The sequence below is a fragment of the Ambystoma mexicanum genome, chromosome 6p (genome assembly GCF_040938575.1).
Source record: "Ambystoma mexicanum isolate Mex_15411 chromosome 6p, UKY_AmexF1_1, whole genome shotgun sequence".
NCBI lineage: Eukaryota > Metazoa > Chordata > Amphibia > Caudata > Ambystomatidae > Ambystoma > Ambystoma mexicanum.
The window spans coordinates 953,281,959-953,300,356 of record NC_090935.1 but is presented as its reverse complement, the minus strand read 5'-3'; the positions used below and the strand labels follow the sequence as shown (position 1 = coordinate 953,300,356).

Here is an 18,398-nt window from a genome sequence, read left to right as displayed (position 1 = left end):
TTAGGCATTAAATGAACCAGAACAAACAACTTACATGCTCTCAGGATCACCCACAAAACTTGACCCTGGTGAGAATTCCATTTACAGATTGTTTCTGTTGTATCCATTTCTCAGAGCTTGGTTTTTGGACAGTGCATTATGTGTATGCAGAGAATAACATAGGCACATTTGTCTAAGCACCAACAGAAACCAACGCACAAAATTAGCTAGCAATAACCAATTCCACCACTCAGATGGAATTTTCACTGGATCCCACGAGAATATGTCCAAAAATCAATGTGTCAGCAGCTGGATCCAGTAGAAAGAATGTGTGGCATCTACATACTTAAGTACACAGCACCACGTGCTAGTAGAACATGTGTTGCTTCTGCAGCTGGTTGTGAGGCTCTGTGGGCACATTTTCAGGTGGAGTGGCAGAAACAGATAATAAGTGCTTTGTGCCCTCGCGATGAAATCAATTAAAAACAGTTTTGTTGGAAAGTGGAAGCGGCAACGGGTTTGGCTTGTCGCTGTAACAAGAGGACGATGCCTTTGTGTGCTTTGGCTGCAGTCCAAGGTCTGATTTCATGTGTGCCATCCTAGCCTGTGTGAATAAATGGAGCACAGTAATTAAATCTGAACTCCTCTACTCACTCTTGGGAACCAGACTACAATCTAGCATTGCTGGTTGCAAGAGTACTGCCTCAAGGAAATGGCAGGGACTCGATGGAGCGGTCCCGATTCCCGCAGGGCACTTCCCTGTCATGATGCCACGATATGGAGTCAGTGTGTACCATGTAAGAACATTGGGGGTCATTACAACCTGGACGCAAAGGGATACCGGGCACGGTAATGACACTGGTGCCAGTAATCCCTTTGTGCCGTATTCCGAGGTCCCTTTGCGGGTCCCTACCTTAACGGCTGGTTTTACCAGGCGTTATGGACGGGACCCGCAAAGGGATACCGGGGTCAATAATGGTACCGCAATTTGCAGTACCGTTATTGAAGCCTTCCCCTTTCCCATTGAGCCCTATCGGGACTCAAATGGGAATGGGGAATGGCTTTTCAAATGGGGACTTACAGATCCCGCAAAGGTCAGAATAGACCGGTAAGTCCCCATACCACCAAGTCGGTGGCGGTACCGGTATTGGTGCTAGTCATGGCGCTAGTAGCGCCATGACTAGCACCAACCTCGGAATGAGGGCCATTGTCTCTATAAGGGAATGTCAGCTAGAGGTGAGGAAACCATCTTAGATTAGCAGTGCTGGTCATTGGGCCGGCTCTCAGCAGATCCACGATCAGGCACCAGATGTGTAGCCGGATCTCGGGATCCGGCCAGAGTCAGCCACCCAAGCCCATGAACCGCACTGGAAAACATTTTTTTTTTAAAGAAAGAAAAAAAAAGGGCCCGCGACGGCAGCATTGCCTTTAACCGCGGCTTTGGCACCGGTGTGTAATGCACAATGCTCTCTACATGTACAACTGATTGCTTTCAGTTGTACATGTAGTGAGCATTGTGCATTACACACCAGTGCCAAAGCCAACAGTAAAAGGCAATGCTGCTGTCGCAGGCGTTTTTTTTTCATTTTTTTCCTTAAAGTATTCCAGCATTGCTGGATGTCCACTACGAACCATGCCTCCTCTAGACCACGCCCCCTTGGTGCCGTAATTACCTCCTTCCCCATTTCCATTGAGCCCTATGGGGCAGAAATGGGAATGGGGAAGGGCAAAAAGTGAATGGGGAATTATCGGTCCCTCCAACCCTGGAATGGTCCGGTAATTACTCCATTCACCATGCCGGATTTGGGACGGTTTCGGAGGCAACCATGGAGCTAATTACTCCATGGTTAGCTCCAAACCCGGAATGAGGCCCAGTGTCTCTAAACGATGTTCCCTAAAAGCAAGGTCTTGCTTGGTATAAAATAAATTAAATGTGACTCATAAAATATACATACAAATATGCATGCCCCTCCATATGCTCGTTTTTTTCCATTTTTTTCCCCAATAATTTTGTAAACATTGTTTTAAATATAGGGGTCACAGATGGTATGGTAGGGGTATCAAGGGAGGTCACAATTGTGACCCCTAGTGACCCCCAAATGACGTCCATGCGAGGCCGCCACCATCCCTGCCGGGCAGCTAAGCCTTCTGTGTCCTACTACAGCAACAGGGCCACTTCTTAACTAAGAAGACCACACTATTAGCACCGTCAAAGGAATGCTGAGGTGCTAATACAAATTGCCCTTGTGTTAGGGCATTAGCAGTCTGGTAATGGCTCTGGGCCCACATTAAGGCCCTCACTTTGCTCAGGCTTGGACAGCTGGCCTTGGGGCATTACTGGACTGGTAATGCCCTCCCACATAGGGTGCATTGCTTGAATATGGTTCTATGCATGGGGTAATTTGGACTCATGGTTGCGATTTGTAGATCCTCACAGAGGAATTCTAGGAAAGATGTATGGTCAGCAGTATACAGAATGCACCAGAATCACTTGCTGCAAATAAAGTCAAACTAATGTCCTTCCCTTTAGTGCTGTATGACTTACCTCCTCTAACAGTTAGGTTAAAAGGACGCTCTAACATCCTTATATTTAACTGTTCACAATCTAATTGCTTTAGTGCACTTGGGGAAATAAAGAGAAAAGTTACCAAAGTAAAACAAATTGAAGAATTGATTGGTTTAGTTCTCAAAGAGATAAATAATGCCATACGACACAATCCTCTACAATAATGTAGAAATGTAATGTCAATGTCTTTAGCCAATTATTACCGACCGATGTATAACTACATAGACAGCCAGTGAGAACATTGTGATCTTTTCTTATAACCTGAACAAATGATCCCGTCCACTTCTGTTTTCTATTAAAAGGTGATGGCACTTTACAAACACTGCGAGATCATGACTGTATAATCCATAGCAGAAAGCTTCAGCATAATGTACTGAGGAGGAAAAGCTGACCAGCCAGTATCAAAGAAGCCGATTGGAGAGAAACTATTGCAAAGTAGGGCATGCACTCCATGTATAAGGAATATGCCAGATTGTCCAGGAACCGAGCCAACTTGCCTAGATATGTGTATCTGTTGCCCTGATCCGATCCATCTATATGCAATTTCATAGGAATCGACTGCGACACTCGAATGCACTGGCCCTGGAATGAGTTTGGAGAGGCACCACAGATGTTGCCAATTATGTAAAATTCCAGGGGTAACAGAAACCTTGAAACATGTACTCCTTTACGGTGATCGAACAGCTAACATAAGAACATTGCATTTCAGTTTGTATGTGTATAGTCATTTTGAGCAAGCTAGCAAATCAGGGTGGTGTTGCTGGATGGAAGGCAATAACATCGCTTTCACCTGAGCATTACGTAGATTTTCTACTTTTTGCCGTGTTGCATACTCAAATTTAGATTTCAGCAGTATGATTGAATTTGTATTAATTGTCTTAAAACTGGAATTGTTAAATGTATGAGCTGTGTATGGTTTTACTGTGGAAACCATATCACCCAAAAAAAGAAGCCCTTTACCACACATATGCTTCCCAGTGCTGATTTAAATAGTTCAAATCGCCTCCTATTCTGAATTTGGCCGGACGTATTCTGCAGACGGTTGTCCCACATGTTAATATGAGCAGCAGCACTGATTTCACAGAACGGACCATCTCTCAGAATGCAACAGAGATTAGGGTAGCCAACGTTTCACATCACTACTAACATCAAAGCAGCACTGACTAAACATACTGTTCACCTCCAAAAGGGGCAGAAAAGTACACATAATAATCCAGGACCCCAGGGTGCATTGTACACACTGGCCTGCATGAGCTATTAGACTAGCTTGCTGCCCTGCTTGGTGGGAACGCTTGTTGATTCTGTCATCATATAGAGACGCAGGGCACAAGGCACACTTGTTCAGAACGTGTATTATAATAATTCCGTCTAATTATTCTAGTTCCTAAAGCACTAAGGGCCTCATTACGACCCTGGCGGTAAGGGGTTAACGCCAGCGTTAGCTGCGCCGACCCCTTACTGCCAATTACGAGGTCGCCTAGCGCCATGGTGCTTTTAACACCTGCTTTTAGCAGGTGTTAAAATCCATGGCGCTAAGGGACCATGGAGTTAATTACGCCACCGTAATTTACGGTGGCGTAATTAACGCCTTCCCCACTCCCATTATGCCCTATGGGGCAAAAATGGGAATAGGGAAGGGTAAATGGGGATTGGGGACTTACCGCCCCGCCAAGGTCGGAATGGGGCGGTAAGTCCGCCAACCACCATGGCGTAAACATAGTTTACGCCATGGTGGTAAAGTCACGGCCCAGGCGGTAACTTACCGCCTGGGTCGTAATGAGGCCCTATATATTCCAGTTACAGACCTCAAAGAAAAGGCATGCATGTAAGTACAATGGTGATAACTGTGATGCTGTCTAATATTTTATGAGATCTTGTATGACACAGCTTCTACCAATTGTGTGGTTTCTTGGTAGTCAAAAGGTCCTGTTTTCAACTTATATATGTTTCCTTTGCTGTTTATTTATAAAATGCAAATGTGCCTTTAGCTAATGAATTTCATGCAATGGTGTCGTGATGTTACTATGGTTTGAAAGTGGTTGTTTTCTTTCAGCAACCACGAAATATTAACCAAAAACAGTGATTTGCTTCAATTGTCAAACTGGTTTCCATCGCCAGACAGGTGATCAATGACCCATTCCGGAGCGTGCAAGTTCTCCACCCTGATCCGAACCCAAAACTCAAGATGGTTGAAATGCGTGGTCATTTGCATCTACTAATTATGAGGGACATGACATTGACTCGACCAAATTGCTGGACTCGTTTTCTTTGTACACTTTCTTGTAGTGTCCGCAAGGCTATTTGTTCAAATGCTAACTCTCTCTCAACGTATTTTTCTTTATTATAAGTCCATTTACTTTTGCATTATTAAGATCCAAGTTCTCTACTTCCCGTGACTGCTCTCTCACGGTTAACCCCAGATCTTTAGAAGATGATAAAACGAGTGTTTTGGTTTAATGTTCACAAACCGAGCATGGTCTGTTCCTCACACCTCGTCTCTTGGCGGTTTGGCCGACAAGCCAGTGGTAGAGACAACTGGGGATTATCTCTGATGCTGACCCTTCTACACAATCATTCAACAATTGGCAAACCGGGGATATCAGAAGGTGGGCTTACTCTGGAAACGCTCATGTAACATACACGGTGGTCGAAGTGGGTGGGAGCAGTGCTCCTTTTAATTGTTACCGTTCCTATACTTTGATTTTAAAAAGAAATCGTTCTGGAATGTCTTAGTGTTAAAGTAAATGTGTCGGAAGTTGAAACGTGCACTTCAGTATACTACACTGAACTTTCCCTTAAACAGCAGGTTTGTTTGTTTGGGGGTTTGGATTGCACGTGGGAGGTTCGTGGCCATGGGAGTTGGGGCAGGCCAGCAGGGAACAAAGTTCCACTACTCCTATTCGTACACTTTGACCACTGAAAACAGAGAGATGTTTTTTCAAATATCTGGATAAAACCGTCACCAGTAAAATGAGAGCTAGGACAGCCGAGCCTGTAAAATTCACCTGAGTTGGCCGACTCGTTTGCCAAATTCTCAGCCTTCCCAAAAATATCATGGATTTGTCTCACATATCAGAATAGAGTGAACATTCATAAAAGCCTCAAAGAGTTCAGCATCTTCATAGAACTATTTGAAGTTTGTGTCAATTGAGAACCAGATCTGAAAATGATTTGGGTGATGGCATCTGCGATCTTGGGGTGACGGCTTTTCATATGCTGTGTTTAGAACTTCATGTCACGGTTTTAGTGTATACACAAAATCAGGACTCTAGAAAGTATTTAATGGGGAACATTTACAAAAAATGTGATAAAGATGAACTTTACTATTAGCAGATATTGCTTTCTATTCGGTATCAAAAAAGGCATATTAAGAGTTGCTATTAACAACTCCAGATATCACAAAAGGCACAAGTGGGCCTAGAGTGGCGAGAACAGAATGAACTTCCACAAGTAAAAAGTGCAGCAGGAGTGGCAGGGACGTCATTTCACCAAAATGCCAGAGGTAGCGGAAGTGACTTCATGCGACCTTTGACCCCTTGATGACATCACAGGAAGTGATGTCATTTGAACCCGCCCCGAAGTGATATTGCAGGAAGCAGTGGAAGACGACCTTTCACCCGTTGACAAAACAGGAAGTGGCATCACATAGCATTGTACACTACGAAAAATATGGTTACGATATCACTATAATGTGATTTACATTTCATAGAAGAATGGATCGCCATATGTATCGTTAAGATCCGCGTGTATAGGCCCATAATACCAAATTACTGTGAATGCAAGCAGACGTCCATGACAAAATGATAATGATGTGTTATTATATAGCACTTACGCTTGAGCGCTTTATATAGAAAAGATACATACACCCAATATCACCCAATCTGTGTTGGTACTCATTTATCGACCTCAGAAGGATGAGGCGTTTAAGAACAGACTAAATCAGTGAATCAGCAGAGTGTGCCTGAAATAAACCTTTAATGAGTCTAGCAATTATTTTATAGAATTGCAGAAAGTCACATTATTTGGTATTCCTATTCTTTCTTATTTAGGGTCAATGCTGAAAGTGTTAGACTTGTGGCACTACTGTTCTTATTTTTTTTATAAGGGATCTGAACAAGAAATCCAGCCACTCCAGAAGTAAAAAGCCACATGGTGCTGGCCACAGCTGAGGAGCTTGTATTTAAAAAAAAAAGTTTAAAAAATAAATAAATTTGGAGGTCGCAAGCGAGACCTCAGACGTCGCAGTTGTAACCCCTAGCAACCCCTAAATGACGTCCCTGAGGAGTGGAGAGTCTGGCTGTTCCAGAGCCCTCACTGGAACGATCACTGTTCCCAAAAGTCTCCAACGTCATTGGAATGGAACAACTTTCTTCCAGCAAGTCACTGACATCATCATTATCAGAGTTCATGCTTGGGTCTGCCTTTTTTCCCCCAAGTCCTAAGATGTTAGTGCTCAGAATAATGTCCAAACATGAATGAGGTTTAAGGCCTGATACAGAAAGTGTTTTCCAATGGAATTGCACCACTATAAAACGCCTCTGTGAATTAGGACCTTAGAGCGGAAGAAATTTGGCGTTTCCCGTATCACACCGAAATACGTTCACCGAATCGCATGGATTTGGATTAATTTCTGAGTACATACTTTAGTGCGCATTAATGGTGCCCATGACACTGGTAGCCACTCCATTCAATGAAGCACACTAGCAAAGTGTGCATTTGGTATGTATTGAGTTTTGCTTTGAACGATGAAAAAAGGAGATGGGCCGCAACTTGTTAGTGTGATTCAATACATAACACATACGCACTTTGTTACGTAGGTGCAGGTGCGGGCCGCACGGTGCATCATGACGTGTGACTCATCATCCATCAAAAGATAATGTTGCTAAATGCTCTGTGAAAGTTCCTCGCAAGAGGTTACTGTAACTATGGGAAATTCCAGTAGGCTCTGCCTCACACAATTTGTGCTACGCCACCACACACTAACATTAAAGACTCCACATGTTTTTCAGAATGTGCACTTGCCTGTACATTAACGTGAGTATACCTATCACATTGAAAGCATCTCACTGTACAATAAAATGATGTAACCTGTGTAAAATGTGCCTTCTGCCTTTTGAAGTGTCGATATGAATTCCGCATTCTCATAAGTGGGTATTCTTTCTAAAATATGATGTTAATAAAATCAATGTTTTTACTATTGCCCCTTGAATTCTGCACGGGCTAGTAAATTCTAAATATATATTTATTTGTTATTTTATTTTTTAAAGTGCAGACCTCACTTGAGAGCAGTGGAACGCTGTACAGAGTGTGGGTAGCCATTGTTTGGGTTGGCATATTTTAGCAGTAGTGCAGTACTGTGATTTAAGATCTGTGCGTCGGTATGTGCACCCATTGAGATTAGTCCTTGGTCGGGTGTTGTTCAAAATAAACATGCTTTCAGATATTTCCGAAATTGGAGAATTGTGGGTCATTCTGAGTCGACACCAGGAACGAGCTCTAGAGGGTGGGTGCATAAGAAAAGAAGGATTGTTTGCGAGTCCTCTCTGTACAGACGAGTTGTGTTTCAAGCCAGTTGGTTGATTTGCTGCACGAGGAGCGTGTGCCACCAGATATGTGGAGGGTACCCATCAGGTATGCCAGTGTGCTACTCGTGATTGCTTTGTAGATGATGCATGCTGTCTTGAACATTATCCTGGCCTTGAGAGAAATCCAATGTATTTTGTGCGGGATGTGGTGATTCAGTGAAATGGGTGCGCATAGTATGTGCTGCAGCTTGGTGGACTGCTGTTCAGGGAGCCAAGTGAGTAGCTGGGATACCTTTCAGGAAGGCATTTCCCCCATTGATGTGCGGGAGCACAAGGGCCTGCACTACGGTCCGGAAGTCCTGCGGCGGGATGAAGAGTTTGAGTTTGCGAACGGAGGAGTTTTGGAGCCAGGCCTTTTGGGCCATTTTGGCTATGTACATATTATAACCGTATATATTATATCTGTACTGTTGCCTTGGCTTCTATTCACACATGATGTAATCTGCTCCTGTCGTTTGCCCTCTTTTCAGTATTACTCAGGCATGCTAACTGGCACATGGGTTTGCAAGCGTCATCCTGTTGTCACCTTGTCATGATGATTTAAGCCATAGGGCTTCCTACATCAGATCTGTTTGCTGTTTGCTTGAATGTAAAGTCTACACCTTTTTAAGATGAAGAGACCCGCGCGCCCCTTTCCTGGTCCCTTTTTGTTGGTCTGAGTAAAGTTCTACCAGGGACCCTGGAGTCCTGTTTTTCCCCAGATACCAGGAGGGACCACCTTTTGTTGTCATCAGTGATATAACGGTTATGTATGCTACCTATCACACCTACCTGGGCTCACTAAAGGAACATGCTCAATTTCGGAAAGCGGGTAGGGGCGTTGTGCCACTTTTCTGATCTTTTGGGTCCGGGTTGTTTCTGGATACCTACAAGGGGACACCTTTGTATAATAAGTGCCACTGTCACCATAAATACCACTAGCAGGACAATGCCCAAGAGATGCTTCTCCATACTCACCAAGCCAGCCAGCCATGAAAGAGTCCAGGACACCCATACTGAGAGGCAACCCCCCACACACCCACAGCTGCCACATCAGCTTTGCCTTGAGAGAAAGAATTGATCATGTTCTGTACCTCACCTACCACCCCAGGTGTGTACACTTCTGAAGGCTACGTTCAACGTAACTGACTTCTGCGCCATAAATAGCAGTTCTAGGTGGAATGTTTAAATAAAATAATCCGAAAATACTACTCTATTCTTTAGCGTCTACTGAAACAGCACCATCATGGTACAAAGAAATCATGAAAACTGTCTGGCTCTCGACGCCTTGATTCAATTGGCAGATTTAATGCAAAGGGCCCTGTAGGCAAGACTGACAGAGGGCCCTGGCTAGGCCAAGCCGAGGGTGGGAGGAGTTAATGGCTACCACAAGTGGGACATCTATGAACTTCAGGGACAAATGTTCCATGTATTGTAACCTGTTTACATCACTAATCAACTTCTGTCGTGAATGGTGTTCTTGCTGAGCCTGTTAAAAAGATAACACCTCAGTGGGAAGCTCTGTGCATCCAACACTCTTTGAACTTAAGGCGAAAAAGTCCGAGCAGGGGCTTCCGCGGCATATGCCCCTGGTCTGAGTGTTAATTAAATACGCCTCTGCTTGATTTCCTCTCTCATCGCAGCCCTTCACGTTCGGGACCATCCCATTAACGCACAGGCTTCTCCTTCCATCCCTTAGATTGGCACCCTCATTGGAGAGCCACCAATGTTCTCTTTCTCAACTGCCATAATTCTCTGTGCAATCGTGACATGTGAATTAGTGGTGAGGTGAAAGAGGATGTTGGCAAGAGGCACTTTAGTTAGGCCAGCAAACTCTCGCTGCTCTGGATGCAGTGTGTGGGAGTTGACAAGCAGGTATGGTGGACAAGTTCCTTCTGGGCTGGATTTTTCAAGGAATTGTCTTCATTTGAAATACGGATATTGGAAAATTAGACTCACACAGATTGATATTCGGAGATATTCAGAGTAAATACATCAGATTGAACTCATAGAAGCAGAAATGTGATGCCACGATGCTGTATTGTACATAATGGCACTAGTAAGGGCAGAACTAAAACGCAAATTATTGCTAATTGTCTTTTTCTGTGGCATCCATGAAGTGGTTTATGCAAGACAAGGCACACCACACAATAGGGATGTGCAGATCCAATCTCAGATACTTCTTTAAAAGGTCTTATATCGTTCTGTTGTATGTCTACTTTGTGGCCCCACAGTAAGAGCGGGAAGAATCACTCTGGAGTAAAATGCACAAATCGGGTGATGTCATCACTGTTTCTAGGGTAAGGGAACGCGCAGTTACAAATGTGCAGAGTTCCTGGTCCATGACCAGCAGCAAGCTGACTATAGGTGACGGTCCTCTCCATTACCTGGTACTCCATGCACACAACCATCCTACTGTACGACCACCACTAAGTCTGCCCTCTCAGGTACTTGCTATCTCAATCCACATGTGTCTTCCCACTTTACAGGGAGGCTAGCCAGCTGTGCAACTCCAGAGGTGACTTCACATGTCCCCTAAATTAGGTTTCAATGTATTATTGTTTGCTAAACATTTTAAACAACATAAACACATGTTCTTTAATCCACATAAGAAATAATACAACGAAAACAGGAAGATAAACATTAAATTACAGTTTATGATATCATCATAAAATGTGCTCTAAGCAATTTTCTCAACCTTGACATGTATATTGCATCCCAAATGTGATACAAATTATAATATGTGGGTCGACAATAATCAAACAGCATCGCTCAAATATTATCAAGCTGACGGCAAAAGATCTGGCATAAAATAAATTGTACTTAATAATTAAGGTACACATATAAGAAGCATAAATCCTCTTTGAACATCTTAATAATCACACACATGTATTTGCAACCAGATTGCCTACAGTTCTTAAAACTTTTCCCATTAGGAACCATCAATGAGTTTCGGGATACAATGGGCGAAAGCCAATAAGACCTTGGGCACGTGCTCCCCAGTTGATACAGTAAATTGTCCATTACGTCAACCTAACTTAAATAATTAAAACAATCCTAGTGGTCTAGTTTTGCTGGCCGTTAAATATTATGATTTAGTCTAGCAAGATCCTGGCTCAATGCATCACCATAGTACCCTTTAATAAAAGTCATCACTTCCACAGAGTCTTGGTAGAACCTGGTAAAACAGCAATAAGGCCCACAAGCAGATAACAACATTGCCACCCCTTACCTAATGGCCACCCTTTATAAACACATGAAACATGCGCCGAACATTGGAAACCTTCACAGACGGCATGAGTGTAAGGACCTAGGGATAATGACCCCCGTCCGCAGGTACATAAAGACTGCGGTTTGCAGAGACAGTAAGTCAAAAATATGCTTCTATGCGCCTTAATGAGGATAATGATTAAATAATGCATTGGTTATCATCATGTAGCTCCAGGAGGCAGTGAGCATGGTTATTGAACCCATGTGTGAATTCTACGAATGTTCCCTCTCGAAACTTTCTGTTGGGGCTTTTACCAATGGGATGCTGGTGATCAGGTGTCCTGGGTGGGGGTCAAAGGAGCAACGCTGAACCTAAACCATCAACATCCGCCTTTGTTGGTCGTATACATCCCTCGGAGTACTATGATCGACGATTTATTATGTCTTGGTCCTCTCGCAGAGCAACAAACCAACGGGTGTCCCCAATGGTCTCTCGGCCACCTGAATACGGACTGGATTCATTTTTGCATCGGGGGGAAAAAAAGGGTAATAAGCGTGGTACGGGGCAGAAGGTACCCATGCACAGTTGGAGTCATGCGTTGATCGCATTAATGCATTGTTTCGAAACTCTATCAAGCCAGGGCTGGAAAGATAAGAACCTACCAAAAAGGACTGGAGTGTAAGAGATGAAACATGTCTGGAAGCATATGAGGATGTGTGTACAACGGGCCTCACTACTTGAGGCCATTAGTGTGTGTGAGAGAGGTAAAGGAGGGCGATGTGTGGAACGGCTCAGGAGCAGAGGTCACGGCAGCTTCTGCCTCCAACCGTTCAGCTAACATGTAAGGTATGGCGTGACTTTAGCAACAGTCACAAGATACATGTGCAAAGTAAGGGGGGTGGGCCCCACCATGGAGTGGAAGCCGTACAGTGCACCACCTAGGTCTATATGACATCATGTCAGGGAGTGGCTTCCAACAGATTACCATCCTAAACAACTGGGGAATGGCCAGTGGTAGAGGGACCAAATGTCCCGGTTTTGCCCAGACAATTATAGAATTTGGTCTTCCATCTCCCGCCCGAGAGTTTTATAAATTTAAAACCCCTGTCCCGGTTTTGGGGAGGGTGACAGTCCTGGGGAAGGGGTGGTTAGGCAACAATTATAAAGTAAATAAACAATGCACTACTCTCAGAATGTTGCTGTGGCCGCAGTGGGCTCTAACCCCCAACTTTACAGGTGCCAGCCTCACGCATTAACTGATTGTGCCACAGGACCAGGCCTGAAACATGTATGAGAGAACAATCTCCTTTGGGCTTATATCGATAGTCAAAACCGGCAAGTTATATGCTTGAGTAGTGCTGGAAATACTGTGGGATGGAGAGGGTGGACGTGGGGGCCGTTTAGGGGGAGGGGAGGAGAGGAATGCGGGGTTGGGCTGTGAGTGGGGTAGTCCTTCTTTTATATTGTTGGCCGTCCCGCTATTTCGTATTGTAAATCTGGTCAATTCAGCGAGTGCGTTGGATGCAGTGGTGCTCCCCCCAACCTCGCCTTCCCGGGAATGGATTCAGAGGCAAGTTACTCCACGCAAAGCGTACAGAACTGTGCAAGCTGCCAGAGGCGTCTATCCCGGAGCACATGCCAGCCTTCTAAGTACCTGAAACTGTTGTGGGCACTAAGGAGGTGCGTGCATATTTGTGAAAGGTGTTGCGTGTTTACAACCAATATTCTCCAGCATCTAATATGAGGAAGGTGGCTCTGTGAGCTGTTGGTAGAAGCGCTTTATGATGTTCTACTGAGCACTGCCAAGGCAAGAAGGCAACGAGGGTTGTTTTCTACATGAAAAGAACACAGCCCACTCTCTAACATTGACTCCAGTGAACATTAACATGAGTCACTATTATAAAAAGCAGATGCGATCCCTCAAATCGCTCAATCTTTATTCGGCGTCTTTTAATGCACGTCACACGATAAAGGGAGACACTCTTGTAGGCTGCCAGCTAATGCGATGTCAACAAGAACACACGAGGCACATGAACACAGCAGCCAGTGATGCCCACAGTCTGAGCAGGACCAGGGCGGATCGGCTTCGCTGAAAGGGGCGCCAGGCCACTCAAAAAGCACCCCAGCCTGCCTGTCCTTGTATAATAAACTTCCCAGGCAGGAAACCCACGTCCTGGGGAGCCCAGCGCCCATCCCGCGCAGTGCCGGGGGGGTCACTGGCACCGACGCTCGCTTCTGCAATCCCCGCGAACGGGCGGGATTTGCTTATATAAGAGCAGAACGCAGTGGCGCTTGACTCCCGCCTACACAGGCTGGGGCTGTGCTCGCAAGAATCCCGGCATGGACTCGGCGCACGTACACCCACGCAGCTCCGAATCCGTTCACAAGAAAACGGGGCACCCCTGTCAACCCGTGACTGGCGAAGATGCACCTGCACTGTGATTGTGGGGGGATGGAGGGGGGGGGGCATCGCATAATCATACCCACGACCTGGAACCTAACACAAACAAAAAACAACTCTGGGTTTTATCGTTTTTGGATTGTACTGTTGTTGGCTGCCCTGACGTGTGCACTAAAATGGGTACAGTGGATTAAACAGATGGACAGACAGACAGACAGACAGGCAATGATGCAATACAATAGGCACGCCAACGTTGGGCGTTTCGTGTATAGTCTACAATGTGTATACAGTCGCCAGTCCATTCCTATTGCACCTTGCCGGTAGGCTGGCAAGATTACCAAGCAAATTAACTTGTTGCTGAAATTATGACACCAAACAAACATGTCATGATCGAGTGTATCGCGAGAGCTACGCAACGCAGCCCAACCCTGACAGGCATACCCCTGGCATCTGTTCACCAGCTGGCTGTCAATATTGTGGCTATGGGGTTGCTATAAGGGCACGCTCCGGCCCTCAGTGGGTGCACACGTGCGTTGCGCTCACAGCGGATGTATTCGTTAGATACAATCTCCATTTTTGCATAAGGAAACGGGCACTTTGTCAGTCGCAAAAAAAACAAACAAAAAAAGACCACGTATTATTGTTCAAAATACGAAGCCAGGGTCAGCTCGCTAGTGGAGCGGGGTGGGGGCGTTTACGAAGAATGCGCAAAGGGGCCGCATGCTTCCGCGCCCCCCCCCCCCCAGGTGCTATATAACATGCGCACTGACATCTATGAGTGGACTTTGCACATATCTAAAAACTCGTGGCAATGAGTGCCACTGCAATCGGGGCCGCACCTGAACCCTGCCCCGGAAGACCGTCTTGTCCCTGTGCCCCCCCCCCCCAAGCACGTCGTGCTTAAGGAAAAACGGACTGAACCGTGTGAGCGAGCACGAGGACTCGGAGTCCCTGGGAACCCGGCGAGCGTCTGACTTTGTAATCGGAAGATCGTGATTTCAATTACAGCCTAGCCCTGGATACTCCCGGGCTACTGCGCTCCATCCAGCCTGTCATTATCCATCCAACACCAGCCTGCCGCCTGAGAGCCCACATTACACTCGCGGTGGAAGGGATGCGCGGTGCAATTACGAAAGTTACAGCACTACGGTGGGCGGTAATGATGAGCTGTGTGTGCAGTGCGGTATCAGGTCTGCGGGTAGCGGTGTTCGCCCTCCTGGCGGATACCCCAGCGCCGCAGGGAGCTGCCCCTGCGCCAGGCGCTGCAGACCCGTCCACTCGCGGAGAATAAAGAGGCACGCAGCATTCACAATGCCCCGGGTGTTGGGAGCGCCACACCGGGCATCGTGACGCAAGTGCTAGGGACAGCAAAGCCGTTTCTGCAACGTGACAATGATATAGCCACTCTCCCACCCACATTATCGAGCACCCCTCGTACGCATCCCCCGCCCCCAGGGGGCAACTGGTGTGGGAATATAGCCAGCACAGAAACGGAGTGTATGGTCCAGAGAGGGGCGACGTCCTGGGTAGATGCAAGATCCGCCTCAGCGCTGCAGAACTGAAAGAAAAGGCGAGGAGCCTCGTCCGCTCCTGAGAGGAAAACGCAACCGAGACAAACTAGATTCCAAGTTCAACACATAGCCAGATACGTGCCCACTCACTGTGAATTCACATTCGCGTTCTATTAGTCCCTCTTGCAGCGTGTGCCACTTCGGACAGATGTGCAAACGCACAAATCACGGAAAGACACATGTGTGCACCCAGGCAATTGCAGCAACCAATAACGCGCCCTCTGTGTACACCCCGCAATCAGTCCAACACACAAGTGAGCACCGCCGGCTTCCTTTCCTCCACTCCCTGCGGGTTCTGCGCATCACTCCACACCGGCCGCGTAGAGAGAGCCCGAGTGCGGCCCCGGGACTTGTCTGGGAGTTCAGGCCAAGCCGGCCAGACCTTACCTCCTTCAGCTCCTTGGCCACGTCCTTCAGGTCCCCCAGCACCAGCTCCAGGTCATCCACAATGATCTTGATTTGCTCCTTCACCTTAGTCTTGGAGGCTTGCTCCTCTGCCGGAGAAGAAGGGGTCCCCTTGGACTTGGCTGACATCCTGGGGGTCCGGGTCAGCAGCGGAGCAAGGGACGCGCCTGGCGCTGTGCCCCGCTCCCGCCGGCAGGCATGATGCCGGGCTCTGCCCGCTGCCCGGTGCGCGCGGCCATGCACCGCTCACTTCGCAGGGCTGCGCCGGTGCTGTGGGGATTTGCGAGCTACCTAGAAAACCGCGCCGCTTCGTCCACAGCGCGAGCCAGCGTTGCTCCGCCCATTCTCGCCTTCCCAGAGCCAGTACGACCACCACGGAGGAAGAGTGCCTATGGGGTGTGCCAACTTGGGAGCCGCGCCCACCTTTAGGCCCCGCCCACGTGTTACTTCAGATGTCCAAAGCCACCCTGAGCACTTCTTCATCAGTAGACAGGGTTCCAGGACAGCGCAGGCGGCAGTGAGAGCATGTCTGAAAGACATGGGAAGGGTGTCAGGAAGCGAAACAAGGATAGTAATGGCGAAAGAGGGGACAGAAGGAGAAGCAGGAGGTGATGGTTTGAAGGCAGTGGGCAGAACCACATAAATGCAAGGGGCGAGGAGGTCATTCGTGAAAGGTACAAGACAGAAACAAAGGAAGGCTCGTGGGGTGTGAATGGCTCAGGTTTGAGACAGGATCTGCAAAGTGAAGGCAGGGAGGCAGAGATGGACAGATGTAGAAAGAAAAAAACAGGGCTGGCTAGGGACAACATCAAGGCATTTCAGGCATTTCAGATAAAAGGGGCCTCGAGCCTCTGGGAGGCCACCAGCATCATCTGCCCTCATGTTTCCAGTCAGTATTATAATACGGCTAGATATTAGTTTCTATATTTGGTTTGGAGGCTATAAATGTGTGCTTTTCAGCGCTCGCCGTAAAAGCTACGTTTGTTGGAGCCCTGATGGCCGTCACTTCCCTCTTAGTATACAGAAGTGTCATAACCTCGCTGCCTTTTAAAACCAGTTTCTCCACAACAGCCCCATGCTGGCAAAGAAGGATGTATAGCTTTAGAGTGGGCATTTAGTGTTTTAGCACACTGCTGGCTAGATGTCAGTGATAACCGTTGGCTATTTACCAAATGTTTATCTCCATTTAAGCAATAAGCCCGAGCTGCGGTGTCATTACTGAGACAGGTAATGCCCCTGGGCCCTTAGTTATAACAAAGGCCCCTGACTCAGTAATGGCGTCGCAGTGAGTGGCTAATTGCAATTAGTACCACGGCCCACTAAACCGGGGTACTAATAGGATTTTTTTCTGTTCTGAAACGCCTCAGCGTTTCTGAACAGAAAAAAAAAATATTTCAAAAGAAAATGGCTGCCGGGGAAGGGAAAATAGAGTCCGTTTTCCCTTTCCATGGCAGCCATCGGGAGCGGACACGCTGGGTCAGAGTCCACAGCACGTCCGCTCTTGGATAAACAAGGTAAGTGGGGCTGGCAGGGCGGGGAGAGATTGTTGAGGGTGTAGCGGGGGGGCAAAAACACTCACCTGAATCCCCGGCGGGGGAGAATGGCAGCCTCCAGCCCTGCGGAGGCTCGGAGTGGGGATTACCCTGTTTCGAGCCTCCTCATTGGCTGATGGGCTGCCACAGCCCCCCGCCGGAGACGTGAACAAAGCTAAAGCTTCGAGGGATTCTCTGCGAGGTATAGACCGGGTGAGGGCCAATCAGAATGTTTGTTACATTCTGGTTGACCCTACCGGGTACTAATATAGGATATGCTCCCACAGGGGTCGAAGACTATTTACCGCTCTAAGCACATGGGTCCCCCAACCATCATGTTGATATGGGCCTCCACACATCGGCCCTTGGGCTGAATCTGAGTTAGAGTGAGTTGGTCCAAGGGTGCCTGTGATTAAATGTCGGCTGCTATTCAGGATTACAGTGATGAGTAGTGGTTTTTAACCACCTACATAGCCCCCACTCTACTAAAGCAGCATTGATCTCAATCATAAAGTTGAAGCAGACACAACAGTGCTGCAACTCTTCAACCGTGGCTGATGTTACTTTCTTTTTAAATTGGGGTGCAAATATTTTCCCTGAAAATGAGGAGCAACTGAGCAGGGTGTTTGAGCCCAAACCCACCAAGGTCGGTTCTGGGGTGGCAAAAAAAGGTATCAAATCATTCATTTTTATCACACTTTCTGTGAACATTTGGTAAAAAAAAGCCACTGTTGGCAATTGGGTCTGTAGGGTAACACATGTAAACATCCAATAATTGCTAAAAAGTAACCAACATTGCACCAGTGCCTTTTCTTTAATTTTTCATGATTTCTTTGCCCATAATATATGCCAATATAAATAACATTTTCATGCTGGCTGTGCCCATTCATATCCCTGGAGTCTGCACCAATATATTTGCAGGTATTACTGTACATAAACATACTCATGTTGGCTTTACCAGTACAAAATGAAATGCCACAGTAAATCAATATGTCCTGAGTTGGCCCACCAATGTGGGCCAATACCTTGTAATTACACTCACTGTGCTGCCTTTCCCCTTGATGTTCAGTCAACAATGCCATATCACAGTTAAGATTTGTCCAAACTGGACCCTCCAGTGTGTGCCAATACCAAGCAGGATGCACATCATGCTGCCTTCAACCTCGAGG

The 18,398-nt window shown here is 46.7% G+C and overlaps 1 protein-coding gene across 1 annotated transcript in view; it reads right to left on the bottom strand.

The window, feature by feature from the left end:
• The window catches only part of PRR16 (proline rich 16), a 1,369,205-nt gene extending 1,353,143 nt beyond the window's left edge, over positions 1 to 16,062 (bottom strand). The window contains exon 1 of the mRNA XM_069625565.1: positions 15,680 to 16,062. Within this exon, the coding sequence (XP_069481666.1) occupies positions 15,680 to 15,826 (147 nt within the window). The 5' untranslated portion in view covers positions 15,827 to 16,062. The remainder of the gene's footprint in view (positions 1 to 15,679) is intronic.
• Between the last annotated feature and the right edge of the window lie 2,336 nt (positions 16,063 to 18,398).